Here is a 21,072-nt window from a genome sequence, read left to right on the forward strand (position 1 = left end):
AAAAAAAAAAAAAAAAAAAAAAAAAAAAAAACAAAAAAAACAAAAAACTTCAGTGTGCAAAAAGTGCTTTGTGATTCTTACTTGAAGGACACAAATAAGACCGAGAAGAAACAGCACAATTAACTCATTATCCAGAACATTCAGCTGCACTTGTGATCTTGAGGACTATCATGAACCCTTGTGTTAAAGGCTCCTAATTTAGAAGATCCATTCATGCTGCAGTTGCACCTTCTGCCCCATACTAACTTTTCCTGGGGAGATCCTGTGTGGGCACATGGTTCTGTGACAGGCAGCTGCAACGCCGAAGCTTCATAGTAGTCTCTAGGGAGCAGCACCAGGTAATCCTAGCAAAGACCCAAAAGACAGTTACTCATTTTTCTGGGAGCCTTACCTTGATGATAAAATAACTAAACATACTAGCTAAATTAACAACCAGATGAAGTTCCTGGTTAACCTCTCTATACCAACTTCCTGTTCCTTACCCTGACTCACCAAGACCCATAAATAACTCTCGGGGGTTCTTTACACAGGGGTGTTTCAGTGTGAACATTGGTATTTTTCAAATTGCAGAAGAAATTTTACTGTCTCTTCTAAGTCATTTATAAATCCAAAAATTAGCAACGATTATAAGCTGCCAATTGATAAGATGCTCCCTTGAGAGGCTGGCTGCCTTCAGCAGAGAACACCCAACGCAGATCATGTCAGATGACTTTCTGCTCCTTGCAGAAAAAAAGGTTCAGAAAAAAAGTTTCACAATTCTTGGTGACTCAAGAGAATGGACTGACCTACAGCTTGTCCTACCAAATGGGAAGAAGAGCGTGTTCTAATAAGTGTGCCAAATGAAGCCCACTCAGAATAAATTCTGCTAACCAGCTCTTCTCATATATGTGTCCTCACCATAGATCTGCAAGGGAAGGAGGAAGGGACATCTGCTCAACAGCAAAGAGAATCATACATGATCTGTCTGGCATTTCTCTCCTCAGGGAGAAATGGCTAGGAGGGGGAAAGTAGGAGATTGTGGCTTGGGTAACTCGGTGGTCTTACTACCTGTTATGGTTTAAATATGAGGTGTCCCCCCAAAACTCATGTGTGAGACAGTGCAAGAATTTCCAAAGGTCAAATGATAAGGTGATAAGAGATGTGATGTAATCAGTGAATTCATCCACTGATATGGATTAAGTGGGCAGGTGGGGTGTGACTAGAGGAGGTGGGGTGTGGCACTGGGGGTGTGACTTTGCAGTTCCTATTTTGTCCCTAGGGAGCAGAGCTCGCACTCTCTACTTCCTGGTGGCCAGGTTCTGAACTGTTTCCTTCTACCACACCCTCTGCCATGGTCATGTTCTGCATCATCTCAGGCCCCGAGCTATGGAATTGGCTGATAATAGACTGAACCTAATAACTGTGAGTCAAAATAACTTTTCCTCCTCTATATTGCTCTTGTCATGTCTTTTGATCACAGTGACAAAAAACTGACTGAAACACTGAGTTTAACTTTCAAAATGGTTATCATTCTACTTGTAATATTACTGAGGTTGGAACTGTATCACCTCATTCCTTGATATCCCATAGATCCTAGAACAATAAAGGTTGATAATAGGTGCCCAATATTTTTAGGAGAAATGGAATCATTATGGGGAAAACTATTTGCTCTACTATACAGTGGCACTGACTATACACCATTAAACATATTCCATGCCTCCTAGTAACTTATAATGAATCCTCCTTTCCATTAGTCTAAGTTTGTGCCCACTATTGGCATCATTGGAATTTTCCTCATCCTCATTTCTGACATCTGTGCAGCCATCTTAAACTTTTTTTTTTTAAAGCAGCACAGTTTTCTGCCAAGAAAGTACAAAAAACCAGGAACAAATGGACAGGATAAACCTACATGTTATCTTTATAAGGTTCCAGATTTGGAAAGGACCTATAAGGATAAATACTATCCTTATTGTCTGGAATCAGCAAGAAAGGCAGGCTTCCAGTTGAGGTCATCAATGGGGTTGTGCCAGAAGGGAAACTTCATATTTTCCACTCAAAGAGCATAATACCAAGATTTTGCCAATGATTTTGTCTTGAGAAGACCCTGCTGTAAGTAGAAGCAGACTTCAAAACAGATATCAAAGAAGGGTGTCCCAGAGAACAAGTTTTATCTCTCTGCTTCTCTGGCTACTTTATTAGTGTTGGTGGACACAGCCTTTCCTTTGATGAACAGTTCTTTGTCAAAAGCAACCAGTTTGGTGAAATTCTTGCCTAGGTTTAAGGTAGGAGAGAGCAGGAACAGCATTATGGCTCCTGTGGCCTCTTCTCTTTCCAACACTGAAAATCTCACTGATATTAGGATTTTCTTGTCCTCTGTTTTTCTGATTTCATTATGCACAGTCCCCAGAAAGGCTTATTTTTTTTAGGTACCCTCTGATTTATGATGGGAAATACCAAAGGAGCATTTGGAAGGCAGGGACATATGCATATGAAAACTTTGCATTTGTTCTGTTAACTTTGAGTCACTGTGAGTTACAGTTTAGGTTATTTGGTTTTTGTGTTTTGTTTGCCCAAGAGAAGCTGGCTAGAAGGAAATAATCTTACATCATTATGTCATTTTAAGGGAAAGGTCACCTTAGGTTCCTGTATGATAAAAGGGAAATCTGTGGCAGGGGATATAGCTCAGTTGGTAGAGTTCTTGCCTCACATGCACAAAGCCCTGGGTTCAATCTCCAGCACCACCAAAAAAAAAGGGGGGGGGGGAAATCTGTGATTTTGATGTTTCATGGCCACTGTTGGGTCATAGTGTTGGATGAGACCATCTCAAGTGGGAGAACAACCCTCAGAGATCCTCATTCATTCAGAACTCTGTCTTACCAATAGGACTCCTTCTGCCTTGATACAAGCAATCCATGTCCCCAGTGTCAGTGAGAACGGGTCTGCAATGCCTTTTCCAGGGATGGTGACGAAAGCTGGCTCCTTGCTCGGCAGGAAGGTGATCTCTTTGCTTTGAGCAGCACCTACCAGAAATACGAAGAACTGTTGCAGACATCTTTCTAGCAGCTAGTGTTAAGACTTTAGATAGTTCAGTTTCAAGTACTCAGTTTATATCTGAAAAAGTTTAAGATGGTTTACTGATCATGAATACTGATCAGATTTACTGCTCTTACTTTTTTTTTTATTTGTATATATGCATATGTACAAAAATAGACCAGAAAGATATTGATAAGATGTTAGCAGTGGTGGCCTATGCTGGAAATGTAATTTTGTATATTTATAAAATAAGAATATTAGCTTCTGTAAGCTGTTGATGAATGTTCCTTATTTATAATATATGCTTATTATATTATAATGACAAGTTATTTTTCTTTTTTATATGAGATTTTTATTTTTATTAATGAGCATACATTCATTTTGTTATGAAAATTTGGGGCCTTCTATTTATTTTCAGGATGCAACATTTTTCCTCTGCATTAAACAAACAGAGGACCTTCTGCAGATGGCTCAGAAACAAACAAGACTTGCATGTGAGTCCAAATGAGACTTTTTCTTGAGAAGAAATGTTTGCTCCAAATCCTTGCATTCACTCTCATTCTACAGACATCTATGTGCCTGGAACTGAGTTCTGGGGACAAGGCAGTGAACACAGTCACATGGTCTTTACCCCCTAATGGTGAGGATGGGGAATTTGAGGGATAGAGATGATAAAACAAGAGAATACGGTACAGGGTGAACAGTGCTGTTTTTTTGGAAAGGAACATGTTACCCTGGGAATACATCGCTGAGCTCCTGACTCAGACTTGGGGAGAATCGCCCCAGAGGATGAGAAAACAAACCAAAAAGTATTCTGACTATATGAGTTAACAGAGGGCAGACTGCTGATGGCGTTGTCACCCAAGGGTTCTATTAGCAAGAGTTTGGAATCTGAAGACTTTGTTTACAAAGTCCAGCTGTGCACTCAGGCAATTTACTCAACCTCTCAGCTTTGTTGCCTTCTCAGTCCACAAAATTCTTATCACCCGAGGGAAGGGATGCTGGACCACTCTGTAAAACACCAGTTCTGCCTACTGGGTATTAGTTAACCAACCTCCATCCCTACAATCTTGACTAACATGACTGGGGCATGACATCATTTCTTCCCCCGCATTCCAATTCTGCTATGGATGCTGAACCCGGATGCTCACATCTTGATCCTAAATTAGATTTCATTGGGTGCCATTTTGTGTCTTTATGAGACTTCAAATGCTCCCTGGAATCTGTTTCCAAGAACAATAAAAGCCCTGGTTCTTTATAGGACACACTCCCAGGCCTTGTCCCTAGCTGTGGGTAAGGCTGTATTCTCCTCTCCTGTCCCTCTGAAGGAGAATTTGCAGATTCTTCCTGGAGTTCTGTTGGGATCTGTGCTTTACAGCCTTCATCTTAAAAATTCCTATCCTCACCCACTTCTCCTTGAACTACGTGGTTTGCTTGAAACAATGAGAGAATTAAGAGCAAGAGGCCAAGCTCCCCTAAATAACACCAAAAAGTTGATATCTGCTGTACCATGAATGAGCTATAAAATCAGCTTTGCTCAGTGAAGGTATCATGACGCATTGGATCAGCCATGGTACAAAGGTTGCTATATCATTTTTAAAGTCACAGTTAATGATAATTTAACAGAAGAAGTTAAATAATCAGGAACTTTAGAGAATGGGAAGGTAACAAAGAGCATCCAGAGAACTGTCCAATCCAACCACTTACTAGGTGTAATGTTTTCTAAGAAGGATTACCTTTGGGAAAATTGGAGAAAATAATTTTTTGATCATTTTTCTTTATTATTGAAAAGAGACTTAGACTTTTACCCACCTGACTTCACCCAAGATGGATAAATGGTTATATGGCCAGAAACGGCTTCAGTTCCAGGGTTTACGTATCTCAGAATAATGTGAAACAAGGAGAGATTTGACTTCCCCACATCCAACATCACCCTTACTTCATTCTGAAAAAGACCAAAAAGCCATGAAGCACAGAAAACAGGTTAAAAGAAATGCTAGCCAACCAATGACTTCATTCTATTTGAGTTTCACTATTGAACTTATATACAACACACACACACACACACACACACACATTCACGCTCACTCAACAAGGACCAAGGAATTATATGGAAACAATCAAGCCTAACAATGAATTAAAATCACTTACAGTGACAGTATGCTCTCTCAGCCACTGAGATCCTCTTTTGACCTTTTTGTGATCAGGCAGACAGAGCGAAGGATTAGATGGACTAATTTAAGAAAGCCACAGTGATGAAGACAACCACCACTGGCTGGGAAAAATAAAAGGGCAGAAGAGAAGGAAAGGAAAGTGTATTATTTCATACACACCCCCATAAGAGACTACTCTAGGACCCATTTCACATCAAGAAAATATAAATGGTCACAGAAGCCAATGGTGGCTGGGGAAAGGTTAAAGACCCCAAACACATTAGTGATAAAATCTGGATGTCACTAAACTATGACTATTATGTCTTATGAAGTTTTATCTCAAGCCCTTATCCAAGGAGAAATGTTGGATTTTCCACCTGAAGGAGGAGCCAGTGGGTTCCCAAGCCCTAGGGCTCGCACAATACTCTGAGCATTGCAGAACTCATGCAATTTTAATTTGGAAACATAGACATGTTCAGATCCACTGTGGTCTAAGGAAAGTTCATGAAGTGTAGAAAATCTCAAATCCGGTTCTTTTGGTCTCTTTCCCAGCATCTTTGGTTCCAATGCAGGGAAAATATGTTAAGTGAGAATCTGGTGACAACAGACTGACTTAGGGTAGGATCATCAGGATACTCCAGTATCCTAGATACTGGAGCTATGGAGCTACATGTGACCCACAGTCAGGAATACCTGATGGTCCTCAGAATTTGACTGTGTGCATCTTTCAGTGTTAGTTTCAAGTTGGGAGATAAATAGTCAAAGAGGTCACTCAAGGACACTACCAATGTCCTCTGACCAAAAAGACTCAAAAAAATCTATCCTTAGAAATTCATTTATTTGGGTCAACCAAACTTTTTTTCACCTGTGAGAGGGTCTACACCTTGATTGGGCTCTTGGTCAGTCATTGACATGCTACTCTGACTTTATAGAATCCAACATTTTTTTGATAATGAAATAAGATCAGAGCATTAAGGAAACTGAATTTCTGTATTTGGGGAGAATGGGAAGAAAGTGAGATGTTCTAAGGTTCTAGGTGTTATTTGGGAAAGGCAGATTGGCTGGGGGGAATTTGACCAGGCAAAAAGCAGCATTAGAATCAGGAAAACTATGAGCCTATCTCAGTTTCTCTATGGAGTATTCTAGGCCTGAATCTTCTCAGGATAAGTGTTGAGCTACCATGGTCATCAGACTTCCTCTTATTGTGAATTTCTCCACCAAGACACAGCTCAAAGGGATCAACCTCCAAGAGAAATTCTGAGGTCAAAACTACTCAATGACTCTACAGGATTTTTTGTTGTAAATATTGCATATGGGTATAAAGGTAAACAACATATAATCATCCTTACTCTAATGTAAAGAAGGATGGATAAAATAGAAAAGAATGAAGCAAAGGAGAAGTAAGGGAAAGAATAATTAAATAGCACTAACTAAAACTCATCATTTATTTTTAGTTTCGATTCCCAGGGTAATTTGTAGTTTAAAAACAATCAATAAAAAATTAGTGACACTAACTGTGTTAGAATTATTTAAACTCACTTATTTTATTTTCACACAATGGCTCTAAAGAAAATGTCCCTTGTGTGATAATACAGCTAATGTCATTTTAGAAACTTCCTTCTTCTTGTGAAAAGTGTCCAGAGATGATCACCATTTTTCTTTCATTTCTTCATTTTCTGATTGGTGACCAAATGAAAGTAGCAATGACCTATGGAATCAGCTAAAACCTCACCTTACCCCAAACCCTAAGCCTAACCTTAATTGAGACTCCAACCCAGCCTCTGGAGAAAAAGAATCCTGGAATCCACAGCACTTTCAATGGCCCCTGGAGAGTATTGCCACCCTGCCATGAAGCTGTGGCCTACTGGCTGCCTACCTGGACTGAGGTCATCTGGGCATATCCTCTCCAGCTAAACCCGGGAAATGCCAGGGGATCAAATCCAAACCGGAGGTCTCTTCCATTAGGTGCAGTGCCATCCTCAATCTCATACTTCATATGATGCAAATTTGGAAAATAGTAGTTATTTTCAGGCCTTTTAAAGGAATAAAATGTAGATACAGCAAGTTAGGTTCATTGACCATCTGAATATCCTTCACTCCAATAATTACTGCTAAATGAACTCCGCCAAGTTGACGAAGTGCATTAAATAAAGGCAAATGAGAGTGGACCCTCACTCTTTTATCTAAAATATTATTTTATTAATGAAAATATTCACATAAATATCTATGTGCCAGGCCTTGTTGCTGTGCACCATACATAGATACAGTGGTGAACAGGATATAAAATGTTTCATATGCTAGTTTACAAGTCAAAGAAGTTTCTCTATGTACACTTTTGATCATTAGAATGAATTTTCTGAAACTATATTACAAGTAATGAGAATCTTGCATGACATCATCATATGGGTGGTGCTGATTAATTAAGGGTTTCCTTTAAAGAGTCCTGTTGTGACAGACACAGAGGAGGATCAAAAATATCCCAAGGCTGGCTTGGGGCTCAGCGGTAGCACACTTGCCTTGCATGTGTGAGGCACTGGGTTCGATTCTCAGCACCACATATAAATAAATAAAGGTCTATCAACAACTAAAAAATATTTTAAAAAAAATATCAATGCTGTGTGGCACTTCATAGCCAAACTACTTGAAGTTCTTTCAAATGATAAATTTTGCCAATTCAGTCACAAGCTAATAGCAGCTAGTGGTTTTAAAGCCATAAAAACCAATTATAATTAGTCAATTAGTCAAAGGAAAAAAATAAAAAGCTCTGATCCTCTATTTTAAGTAGAATTAGAAGCACTTGCTGGGCATGGTGGTGCATGCCTGTAATCTCAGCAACTAGGAAGGCTGAGGCAGAAGGATCACAAGTTCAAGGACAATCTCAGCAATTTAGCAAAGCCCTAAGCAATTTTAGCAAGACCCTGTCTCAAAATAAAAAATAACAAAGGCTGCAGATGCAGCTCAGTGGAAGAGTAACCCCAGGCTCAATCTCCTGTTCAAAAAAAAAAAAAAAAGCGAGAAAGAAAGGGGGAAAAAAAAGGAATGCTTATATTTCTGAGGTGAATTTACAGAGATCCTTAAAAGTTTTCATATCCATTGACCCAATAATCTTATTTCAAGGTATCTATTCTAAAGAATGACTTTATATATACACTGTCAAAGGATTAATATTAAAATGTTTAAAACAGTGAAAACTTAGAAATGTGAGTGTACAAAAAATTATGAAATAAGGATTTTATGAAATATATAACCATTAATATTTTGAGGACTATTTAATGCTAGAAGAAATATTTGTGATATTATGTGAAATTAACAGATTGATATACATATATATAACATGAAAAAATATAGCACTAAATTTCATTCATAAACAAAATCTAGAAAACATATACTAAAAGTACTAAAAGGGATTATCTCTGGGTGGTAGAATGAAAATTTTTCTTTGCCTTTTTACTATCATAAACATTCACTGTCTACAATCAAAATTTATTATAAAAATTATTTAGAAACAAATATAATATAATGTTAATACTTTTCAAACTTACATACAAGCATAAAAATGCTCAGAAAAAAATCACAAACTAACATTTGGGAGAACATAATACAAAAGGTCACAAGATTTGCCAGGCAGGAGAAAAATCGATATGCCATATACGTGGGGTTGACCACCCTTCATTTCAGTTGTCATTTACCACTATATCAAAGGACGTATTCTAAATTTCGAGGTGTGTACATATACATATGTGCATATGTGTGTATGTACAAATGCAAAATGTGAAAAATATATGCTAAAATGCAAAAGGTTGATATTTTTTCCCTGTGGGTGGGTAATTCAATTTTTATTTGGTTTCATTATATTATCCTGAAAATTAGCCAATCACCTACATAGATGGAAGAAGAAAAAAACATTTGCTAGAGTAGGGAAAAACTCATTTTGTAAACATAAGGGTAAAAAGGAGCAAAACAGAACACATTTACATTACAAAACTTCACAAATCGCTTCTGGTCCTTCACATGCCCCACTGGCTTCAGGAAAACAAATTTACAGATGTATTCTTTCTCCTGGACCTTCTACAAGGCCCAGGGGAGAGAGCCAACTAGGAAGACTGAAAAAGCACAGCGTGGTGACCCTGACCTTTAGAATCCAAGTGTTGAAAACAATGAGGTACAAATACTAGATACAAATCACTGTAACTACATACAAGATTTTTAAAATTAATCTGTCCGTGGTGCAATTAGTGAAGAAGGTGTCTGGTTTTCTGTGCAATTCCCAAAGTTTCCAGCACATGATTAAAAGTCAGAATGTTTACACTTAAATTTTCCCTCCCTCCACTGAGAAATGATTACAAATGGATCATGTTTTATATATATATATATATATATATATATATATATATATATATATATAACATTTTATATTTGTGTGTGTGTGCATGCATGTGTGTGTGTGTGTGTGTGTGTGTATCATCTATAAACAGCAGATGGGGTGACAATAAGCTGCTACTTGTAGGCCCCCACTGGGTCTCAATCTCCATGTTGCTTTGCTGCTCTTAGTTCATTTTAATTTACTTCTGCATGAGATGAAGCCCTCTTCCCCACTCTGGAATTTTTCTTACCCTCTGGTTGTGACATACCTGATCTCGCCACTCACTCCCTAATGACTCTGAGGGAGCAGCAGAAACTAAATGCCAGTGGTCCAGGAACCCGGGCGTGTGCCATCTGCCCCTTATTCCCTCTCTCTCTCAAGAACTGGAGCTGGCTCTCTGCTTGGCTCCTCCATGCTATGACTTGTCCATAGGGGTTCACCCAGGTGAACGTACCCCATGCTTCCAGCTTCCTCATGCCCCCCTGTCCTTCTGCACCTGTCCACTTCGAATCTGGAAACTCTGTCATGCAGGTGCTCCCTGGCTTACAAAATGGAACAGGTTTTATGGGCATCATTGTCTCCTATTTTACTTAACTCATAGACAAATATCCAGATTTTGAATTATATTGTACAGCTTCTTCATCTGCTGTTGATTTCTAGGACTCCTTCGCTCTTCGCTGGAGTGGCAGTACAGATGGAGAGGTCTTAGCTTCCCATCACATGAACACAGGAGGAAACCTCTGGAAGACTCACCTCTGGCACGCCTTCCCTACCACATGCTCTCGGCATTGGCATGCTCCAGAGTGCCCACTGCACACAGACGTGAGTGCCCCGCCAATGTCACACTGACACCCTGGAAGTCAGGAAACAGCTGTGGTTACCCACCATACCATCCCCATACTGAACACTTCCCTCCCTCTACAAGAAAGGAACACTAAAAATCTCAGGGTTACAGCACCGCCTCTCTTCCAATCACACCTTGTATCTGGCAGGGGTTTGAAATAGGCAGGAGTCTTCCTAGTGGCAATGGCCTGTCCCTCCAAAAGTCCGCTTCTAAGTTGGAGATGCATGACCCCAGGCCAGTTGAAACACAGATGCCCAATGTGAAGCTAGCGATAGACCAAGAGCTGAACTAGATTTGGAAACAGTACTGTTGTAAATAAGGTATAAACTAAGAAGGGGCCACGTGTTGCTGTGATTTCGTTATTTAATACAACCCTATCTCCAAAAGTCTGGCTTTTCTGATAATACAAAGTACAGTTTTAAAGTCACTAAGTCTTGATGTTTTTTATAACATTAACAGATATCTTCCCATTCCAGGTATATTTCTTTTAATAGTGTACGATAGAAGAGAAGTGGAAACAGCCCCATTTGCAATTTATGACTAGTATCAACCAAATATTTGGCCCAATGCCCCAGACAGAGTATTTAAGCACATCCCAGAAAATCAGCCTGAAGACAGCGAACACAGGAGAAAGGTTATTCTGACAATCTGTGTCCTTCGACGCTTTGCTCTGCTCAGGACACCCTGGATGTAGGTACTACCTTGACATCCAAAGTAATTTCTCTTTTCCAAAGCGAAATATCCGTCTTCACAAGTATCACAGGCATCGCCGCTCACAAGGACCTTGCAGTGACAGTCACCGTCTCCCTGTAGAACAATGAGCCAGATGACAAAATTTGATACCGTTAACAGAATTCATCTTCAAGATTGAAAACTGGCTCGTTGTATAATAGGCACGCCTGGAGAAGTACTAACACGCTCCCCAGGAACTCCTCAATCAATTGCTCCACATCCCATTGGTCTATGAAAACCGGCCCGCATTACCTGCCCACATTACCTGCCCACACTCTCCAACTCCACTCACTGTTCCTGCCTCATGGCACTGGCACTCTGTGGAGATAAGAAAGTGTCCTGAAACCAAGGGTCACTCAAAAGACAGCTCCCTGGCTCTGGGCACATTTCACTTCTGCAATACAACACTTTCAGGTAGACTTTCCTGCACCCTTCAGCATCGATACCAATTGCACTGTGAGGCCTAAAATTGGATGGCTTTCTGAGGCTAGCAGAACAGACCAACAAACATGATCCATCTAGGAAGATGGTTAGTTTATGGCTATTCCAAGACAAAACTGCAACATCATGGGATTTGAATGTCAAGGTCATTGTTGATGTACTTGCATGAAAATGTACTCTATTTAAAGACACTCACTTCAGCTGGTGCAGTGGTGCACACCTGTAATTCCCAGTTACTGTGGAGGCTGGAGCAGGAGGATCATAAATTCAAAGCCAGCCAGGGTAACATAGGGAGACCCCATCTCAAAAAAAGATATACAGCCGGGTGTGGTGGCACACGCCCGTAACCCCAGTAGCTTGGGACGCTGAGACAGGATCGCAAGTTCAAAGCCAGCCTCAGCAATTTAGTGAAGCCCTAAGCAACTTAGTGAGACCCTGTGACCCTGTCTCAGAATAAAAAATGTGTTAAAGGGCTGGGGATGTAGCTCAGCAATGAAGTGCCCCAGGTTCACTCCCCAGCACCAAAAAAAAAAAAAAAAAAAAAAAACAGAGAGAGAGATTCAGGGCTGAGGATGTAGCTTGTGGTAATGCACTTGCCTAACAGATGTGAGGCCCTAGGTTAGATCCCTAACACTATAAAAAATAAAAAGAGAGAAATTTGCCTAATTTAGTACATTTAACCTGCTATGTTCAACTTGTTATCCTGGTTTCAATACATGTATAAAATTATAATAAAATTAAGCCAGAAAGAGTGAATCATAGAAACAAAGAGGTAAAAAAATATTTATCAAGAAATTGCTGTTACAGACAATAAAATACATATGGAAACAGGATGAAAATCCCTCGCTGAGATTTTTGAAAATGACAGAAATTCTGCCAAAAATGTCAGGGGAAGACATCAAACACTGCACAGTAGGGGTGCATAGGTGAATAATAAATCTATAAATCAGAACAAGGCACCGAATAACACACACACACAAAATTACACAGGATTTTGGACAAATCAAATTGCTTCAATAAATGGCTTTTTGTGAGTTTATTTATTGAAACAGAGAAAATTAAGAGGAAGTTACAAAATAGGAAGTGATGGTGTATAAATACTTTACCTGAACATCCACTGGGATTTTCTCTGGCCAGATTCCAATATAATGGTTTGCAGATACTACAAGTAGGACTTTCCACATGAAGCTTGCATTGGCAATACCCCTTAAAATGCAAATCAAACTAACATTTGACATCTTGGAATTAAGACCTGTTTTTAAAACAGTGTTCTGGGTAAAGGCTTGTCACAGAAATACAATATAGCCATGAAAAGTAAATTAAGTGTTTCCAGGGGGAACAACAGCACTGGACTAATTTCAACAGTCTAATTGCTTTTTGTAAAGTTCATTTACTTGTTACACATATAATCCACATTTGCTATTAAAAAGAAATAGGGAAAGTACAGAGAGAAAAAAAATAAAATAATATTCCCGGTGTCTGTTGATGTTGTTACCGTGTGGAATACAAATTTACATGGAAACAAATCTGAATACGCATGATGCTTGGAATCAGTAAAGAATGGTATTTTACTAAGAACGTTTTTATAATATGTAAGATTCACTGCCTGGGGCTGGAGTTGTGGCTCAGTGGCAGAGCACTTGCCTCACACGTGTGAGGCACTGAGTTCAATCCTCAGCACCACATAAATAAATAAACAAAGTAAAGATATTGTGTCCAAGTATAATTATATATAACTATTATAACTATATATATAACCATATATATATATATATATATATATATATATATATATATATATATATAAAGATTCACTACCTGGCTTTAATACTGTCAAGCCTCATAATAAGAACGGCAAAGCATCTGTCCCTCTGTCCATCTAGTGCCTGAAATCACATCTCTAGGCCATGAGACCAAGAAGAGAGGTCATTTCTAAAGACCCTAGAAAACTTCAGAACACCACACTATGTGCTTAGAATAATAAAAAAAGAAATGGGGATTGCTTTGTGTACAGCCCATTTTATTTAATTTGTCCTTGGCTACTGAAGGAGCCTTGGCAGGACTCCATAGTGGCAACACCATCGGAGTATCTTACAGTAAAGGTTAAGCCCGAAGACTCCAGAATAAAAAATTTAATTAAACCATATTTGTTATTGGAGGAAAAAAAAACACAAAATCATAGGCATTTTGAAAGAAAAAAAAACACCGACCTCTTTAAGCAACGTGTGCCTTATTTCAATTTACTTTTAATTTCAGGAAGCTCCCACACGGTTAGTCTTGAGTAAGATTCAGAACAATAAGAGCTGCCAACTTTATACACATCCCCTACTTACCAAGCTGGAGTCGATGGTACCAGCTGGGTCACAAGCACCACTGGAACCTGTATATGATTTAGAGATGTTTTAAAAGTCTGACAGTTAATGGTTTCCATGTTTCAAGTTTTAAAAGTTCTGCTTCTTTTTAAAAATGGCACACCTGTATGTATGTTTTGATAAGTGCAAGGCAAAGGGAGTCTTCCTGAATAATCCTTCATGATCCTTAATCCCAAAGTGCCCTCTTTGTCACGGAACAACTCTATTCCTTGTCCACTAACAAAATTTCATTGCTACTTGATGAAACAAATTGAGGGGAATAAAATTTTAAGCACGTTTACAATCGTCCAGAAGAGGGCAATATTATACCAAGAGATGGTCACTTGTTACAGGATTTATTTATAAGTTTGTCCTTGAGTTAACCAAGCGTTAATTCTTCAATTATCAAGCCCTCTTGTTTCCCACCTGCATTAAAGTTCTTTTAAAAATTTGTTCTACTTAGTTATTTATGACAGTAGAATGTATTTTGACACATCATACATAAATGAAGTAAAACTTCTCACTCTTCTGGTTGTACATGAGGAGGAATTACACGGGTCATGTAGTCACACGTACATGTAGGATAATAATGTCTGATTCATTCTACGATCCTTCCTACCCCCACGCCCCCTCCCCTAAAGTTCTTTATAAAATCAGTTAGTGTTCCTGCCCCCATCATCAGAGCACTGGGGGCCTGATAAAATCTTTCTTCAATCAAGCGCTTGGCATGTCTCAGAGAGCTGTAAGCAGGTTGGGTTCAGCCTATTCCGAGCCTGGTTTTTAAATCATTTAAACAAATCCATGATGATAACATGTTTCCTTATAAATTGTCCCTTAGCTTTCTGTTTTCGTTTCCTCTTTGCCTCTGCCTCAGCTTCTCCTTGATCTCTCCCTCCTTCTCTCTCCTTCTCTCTCTGTTCTGCTCTTCTCTGTTTCTCTAACAGCATGACTTTCTCCTCTTGCTGTTCACCCTGGCCCCTCCTGGCCTTGAGTGCCTCGCTAGGACCAGGGCTGCTGCCTAGTACCGGGATGGCTGGGGCTGCTCCGCTTCTCTGCTGCAATTTCTCCCACTCCTGATGTCCACGCAGGCACATCCTACTCTAGGATTCCCTTACCTTCCAGGGACCCTCGGGCCTTCCCAGGCGAGAGCAGCCCCTCTGGCTGGTACCTGAAATTTCCACTGTCAGGAAAACCTGGTCTTGAGGATTCTGGTGAGGAAGGTTCTAGGCAATGAAGTCTGTGCTACAGCCTGTACCAGTAGGCTCTAGGCACCACGGCTCCAAGTGGTTATGAAGAGCACAAAGGGATCCGAGGAAACCACGTTCTTCTGGTGGGAAATCTGGGTCTCCTGGGTCAGCCTCACAAGTCTCTCTCTCTCTCTTTTTTCCCAGTACTAAGGATTTAACCCAAGGGTGCTTTGCTGCTGAGCTACATTGAATTTTGAAACAGGGTCTCACAAAGCTGCTGAGGGCTTCACTTAGTTGCTGAGGCTGGCCTTGAACTTGCCATCCTCCTGCCTCAGCCTCCTGAGTCATTGGGATTATTGGCGTGTGCCAGTGTACCAGCACAAGTCCCTCTTTTAACAGAGCAAGAGACCTTTGAAATCACCAGGAGCTCCTGGCCCACACTGGAGGCTCCCTTCACCAGGGAGCTTGGGAAGGACACAGGCAACTCATTTCTGCCCCCCTGCCACATATCACACCCAACTCACTTTCATTCTCAGGTTTCCATCTGCTCCTTGGCTCACTCTTTCCTGACTGCATGGGCTTCAGTGTACCCCAGGTCCCTCCCCTTGTGCCAGTGCTGAAGTGTGATGACAGTCCCTCAGGGGATCAGAGGCAGGAAAGGAGCAAGGGCAGAAGCACAGCCCAGGCCTCACCCAGCCCTCAGCAAGGGGCCTGGTGGAAAGACCCCAGTGCCTCCCATCAGTGCTGAGAGCCAGTAAGGACAGCAGGCCTTACTCTGCCTGGGCACAGGGGCCAAGATCGCTAGGTTAAGCTCAAAGAAGTTGCTTTTGCCACACTGTTATACACAGAGAACTGACAAGTAATTTAAAAACCCAGATATATATTACATGAGAATTAATTTTTTTTAGTTAGAAACAAACAATCCTTTGTGAATAATGATGCTTATGTGAATATGTGAGATATGTGTTTTCAATGGACTTGAACTGGGGCAGATAGAGTCAAATGTGTCGGGGTGACTATGGATGGTCGCAGCTTCTCTGGGAGGTTGGCTTCACACACAGAGAGAAACTGACTCTCCAGCATTCTGCTGGCTTCTCTACCTTGACAGTAGGGGAAGTCATAGGCTCCTGAGAGACATCTGTCACACCGCTGTCCTGTTATCCCTGGCAAGCATTCACACTGTCCAGTCACCGGGTGGCAAGGCGTTGGGTAGGATCCAAGGGCTGAGCACTGGCAGGCTGGGGGAAAAGAAATCAGTCAGACTCAGAGCCTGGGCTGTGGAAGGGGCTGTCTCTCCTCTGACCTTCTCCTCTGAACTTTTTTAGTCAGAGGATTTCACAGCATCCCGGATCAGACCCCTGGAGTGGGGCCACAAAGACCCAAATGCAAGTTCCAGCTCCATCTCTTATTAGACCTAGAACCTGGAACTATCTGCTCAACTGATATAAACCTCAGTTTCCCTTCCCATAAATACGACTGACACTAGCATCTACTTGATAAGATTATTGTAAGTATTAATGAATACTATAAAGAGCTGGGATACCTACTATTACAGTGGCCACTCAGGAAACACTAGATTCTATTGTTATAACTTTGTATTCAGCCAGATTGGCTGGTGACTGGCGAGGGTTTGGGGGATGCTTCTCACACACAGCAATGGTGTTCATAAGAGAAGAATGACAGGGACAGCTGATGGGAGATGTGACTCATTGAAGGATCCACTCCAACTCTACACTCTACTGGGAATTGAGTGCAAACCACTCCAACCCAGATCAGCCTGTAACTGAACCCCTGTTTTCCTTTGTCCTCCTCTCTTCATATCTATTTTCTCAAGGTCTAGTGGAGTTAAATAATCAAGGAAAAATGTTACCCAGCAGGAGTTGGAATGGATGGAAAAGGCATTCCAGTATCCTTTGCCCAGCCTCAATCTGTTACCATCATCTTTGGCAAAGGGGGTGAATATACACTTGTAGGTGGAGAGAAGAGATTCTGGCCACTCTCCTCTTGGCTCCTTTCCCACTGAACCCTGCAGGGCTGGAGTTGTTGAGTGTTACTCCCATTAGAACTGTGAGCACCCTGCTCCTGGATTGGTATGCACAGAGGATACAACCCAGCTAACTTCTTCAGCCAGAGGGTCTCACATCTTAAGAATAAAAGGAACTGGAAAGATCATCACATTGTATTTCACCACAACATGGTGAAGATCAGAAGTTAAGTGGCACTCTCAGAGTCACCAAAGTATTCTGTAGCAAAGGGCTTCTACCTCTGGGGTGAGACACATCTGGATCCAAATACCAGCTGTGCCACTTGTTATGCTTTAGATGTGGTGTCCCCAAAAAACTCACATGTGAGACAATGCAAGAAGATGTGGAGGATAAATGATTATTTGTAGGTAGAGAGAAGAGATGTTATATTCATTATGATTGGGTTATAGCTTTAACCTAATCAATGAATTAATCCCTGATGGGATTAACTGGATGGTGGCTAGAGGCAGGTGGGGTGTGGCTAGAGGAAGTGGTTCATTGGGGGCATGGCTATGGGGTATATATTTTGTATCTGGAGGGTGGAGTCTCTCTTTCTCTGTCTGCTTTCTGATCATCATGTGAGCTGCTTCCCTCTGCCACACTCTCCTGCCATGATGTCCTGCCTCACTTCGAGCCCCAAGGAATGGAGCCAGCCTTGTATGGACTGAGACCTCTGAAACCATGAGCCCTCAAATAAGCTTTTCTTCCTTTAAAGTTATTCTGGTCAGATCTTATAGTCACAACAGCAAAAAAGGTGACTTAAGCACCACTTAATAGCTGTACAGTCATTAGCAAGTTATTTAGTCTTTTAAAGCCTCAGTTTCCTCTCCTGTAAACTGATATAGAACCTACCTGATGAGATCATTAAAGAATTATCAGAAATGAGGTACAAGAAGCCCTGAGCATGATGTTTGGCAAAGAAGAAGTACCCAGTGTTTGTTCTTACTGATGTTGCTCTAAATAACAAACTCCCCCAGTGCATGGGGGAATGTTCCTTACACTATTCCAAATTGAATTAATGGCAGTCAATGAATAAGTATTCCTGACATCCAAATGTATGATCAGAACATGCAGTTTAAAAACAACAACAACCACCTTTTTGCCAGCTCTCAAGAATTCCATACTAACTGAGACTTTGGGAAAGAAAAGAACTATACAGTAAAGTCTCACTTCTGATGTTTTATTTATAGGTACCCTTGGGATGTGAAAAGTCCCACATGACTAAGCCTTGGAGCACTGCGCCCTTTGTGGGGACAAGACCATGCTGTTTTCATTGTTTGACAGGACTGTATGTGGTGATTTACCCTGAAAGTGCTTTTTAGTAATAATAATAATAATGAAAAACAGAGTTTGCCCTTATTTTCATTGGAATCATAAAATAAAATCTCACTAATGGAGGGGAATGGAGCTAGTTTTATCCTCTACAACTTACCTGAGAACTCTACAGGCTGTATGATTTGTTCAGAGCTACATGATTAGTGGCAGATTCAGGGAATTCACCACCATCCCACCCTATTTCATACCCATCCAGCCAGCAGGTATTGATTGGCAACCTACTACATTTGATGACATCATGGCAGGTGCTATGGTGGAGGTAAATACAAATATTTCCCTGATCTCAAAGAGCTGGAGAATTACTGACATAGTATGAAGTGCCCGACCCCACGAGAAACTAAATGTGAGAAACATGCCGAATGCTACTCTAGCAGATGTTGAAAGACAGCAGGACAAGGACTGTTATTTCCTGCTGCCATCCCTGTAAGTGTCCTCTCATAACACTGTGGCCCCACCAAGCCTGTCTGCAGATATTAAGCCCCTACCTAGTGGCAGGTTTCTGAGCAAATGCTCTTGGACTCTGTGCTGGTTAAATTCTATGAGTCACCTTGACTAGGTAGGCTGTGGTTGGTACCTAGATGTTTGATCAAACACTAGTCTAGAGGTGCCACGAAGATATGAATGAATTAATTAACATAATTTAAATGAATTAATTAACATTTAAATCAGTAGGTTCTTGAGTAAAGCAAACTATATTCCATAATGCAGGTGGGCCTTATACAATCAATTGAAGGCCTTAAGAAAAAAAAGATTGATGAACCTCAAAAAGGAATTCTGCCTACATACAGCCTTCAGACTTGAGATGCAAAATGAACTCTTCCCTGCGCGCCTCCCCTGCAGATTTTGAACTTATGAAGCCCCACAGTTGTGTGAGCCAAGTCTTGAAATCGATCAACTCTCCACCCCACACACATACCCCAATTGGTTCTGTCTCTTTAGAAAACAGATTTTTGGCATTAAGAAGAATGTTTCTAGAGGAACAGAATCTCAAGAATGAGTTCTCTGAGTTGGTTTGGGGGTTTCTAGAATTAGTTTTCTAATATGATTAGATTTAGAGGCACTGATGGCTTTCTTTTGGGCAGTGGCAAGAGGACTGGAAGTCCGTGACTTGATGTGGCAATAGAGATACATACAAATATCATTATCACATACTCCTAATCAAAGCTTATAGGAGGCAAGTTTATAGGAGGCAAGTTTCTGAGTGACTATGTATTTGCTTACTTGGAACATTTTTGTCAAACTAATGAGTATAATGAAGTTGGCTAGTTGTTCCTAATTTTACTGCACAAAGTTCAGAAAGAAAAGGGAAGGAGTTCTAGAATTGGAATGTTTGGATAGGGCAGAGTATAAATGACTTGAAATTTTCTGTGTCTTTCCCAGAAGAAGCCCTTACTTATCTCTTCTAGCCTCAGGGCTGAGACTGCTGAAAACCAAACCCAGAGTTTTCACCTTGTGAGTGGCTGAATCACAAGGCCAATCAAATTGCCAATGTTGCAGAAATGTGCCATTAAAAATGGCACAATTGAAAAGGAATGGGATTCTGAAAAATTGGTTTGGAGACATATGGGAAGATCATGATGAAAAGAGGACCCCAAACCCCCAAATTCTATGAGTGTTGTTTGCCAGTAGAAGCAGTCACTCCATTAGTGTCTGAGTGCATCTGCTTTCCCTATAAAAAGTAATCTGTACACGTGGGAAAAATAAGAATTCATACCCCATTTGAATCAAATGTATGATATATGATATGTCAAGATCATTGTAATGTTTTGAGCAACCAATTAAAAAAATTATTAAGGAATATGGCAAACTATGAAATTTGTGTTGAATTTTATTAAGTGCCTTTTCACTATCCATCGTTGTTATTTCTCTGGGCTTATTGTTTTGATTTATGATGTTAATAAAAGTCCCAATAATAAATCATTGCTGCATTGTTAAAAAAAAAAAAAAAAGTATAGTTTTCTTGAGATCGTTGACTTGCAAGACACTGAGGGCTTTCCTCTTGACCTGCCCTGCCACCTCTCTTTCCTTCTAGACTGATAACAAGATTCAATCCCAGCAAGTGCTGCATGGGAGGTACAAAGTGTGACCCATAATGAGGCGTGCTACACTCCAAAACGATTTGTGATTTTTCAAGTTTAAACAGACATATGGCCGGGCATGGTGGCACACGCTAATAATCCAGAGGCTCTGGAGGCTGAGGCAGGAGGATCACAAATTCAAAGCCAGCTTTAGCAATAGCAAAGTGCTAAGCAACTCACTAAGATCCTGTCTCTATATAAAAATACAAACTAGGGTTGGGGGTGCGGCTCAGTGGTTGAGTGCCCCTGAGTTCAATCCCTGGTACACCCCTTGCCCACCAAAAACCAGACATATGAGGAATATGTGTGAAATAGGTACTAAGGGTGTAGGAGCTGTTACTATTGAATTGGAAAACTTAAATACAATGGGGACCCTGGAGTAGCAGGGCCAAATGGTAGCACCTAACCACCAAAAGCAAGATGGGCATAACTAATGGACAACACAGTCAAAACAGCAAATCAGTATCGCCTGACCCACAGTGTTGGAGGGTGCTGGCTAGTTAATCATGGTGTTCCTAGACGTGAAATTGATAGGAAGTCATTTAGAGTCTT

The 21,072-nt window shown here is 40.6% G+C and overlaps 1 protein-coding gene across 3 annotated transcripts in view; it reads right to left on the reverse strand.

The window, feature by feature from the left end:
- Positions 1-21,072, reverse strand: part of Lama3 (laminin subunit alpha 3) — a 257,612-nt gene that overhangs the window by 124,910 nt on the left and 111,630 nt on the right. For all 3 annotated transcript variants that reach the window (XR_007348859.1, XM_015482480.2, XM_048806427.1), the window contains exons 13-22: positions 16,184-16,321; positions 13,879-13,925; positions 12,652-12,751; positions 11,370-11,422; positions 11,074-11,179; positions 10,282-10,381; positions 7,042-7,198; positions 4,825-4,957; positions 2,857-2,999; positions 247-344 (exon numbers count right to left, since the gene is read on the reverse strand). Coding sequence is in view for 2 of the 3 variants with exons in the window: in XM_015482480.2 (XP_015337966.1) it covers positions 247-344; positions 2,857-2,999; positions 4,825-4,957; positions 7,042-7,198; positions 10,282-10,381; positions 11,074-11,179; positions 11,370-11,422; positions 12,652-12,751; positions 13,879-13,925; positions 16,184-16,321 (1,075 nt within the window). In the remaining variant the exon portion in view is untranslated. The remainder of the gene's footprint in view (positions 1-246; positions 345-2,856; positions 3,000-4,824; positions 4,958-7,041; positions 7,199-10,281; positions 10,382-11,073; positions 11,180-11,369; positions 11,423-12,651; positions 12,752-13,878; positions 13,926-16,183; positions 16,322-21,072) is intronic.

The sequence above is a fragment of the Marmota marmota genome, unplaced genomic scaffold (genome assembly GCF_001458135.2).
Source record: "Marmota marmota marmota unplaced genomic scaffold, marMar, whole genome shotgun sequence".
Lineage (NCBI taxonomy): Eukaryota > Metazoa > Chordata > Mammalia > Rodentia > Sciuridae > Marmota > Marmota marmota.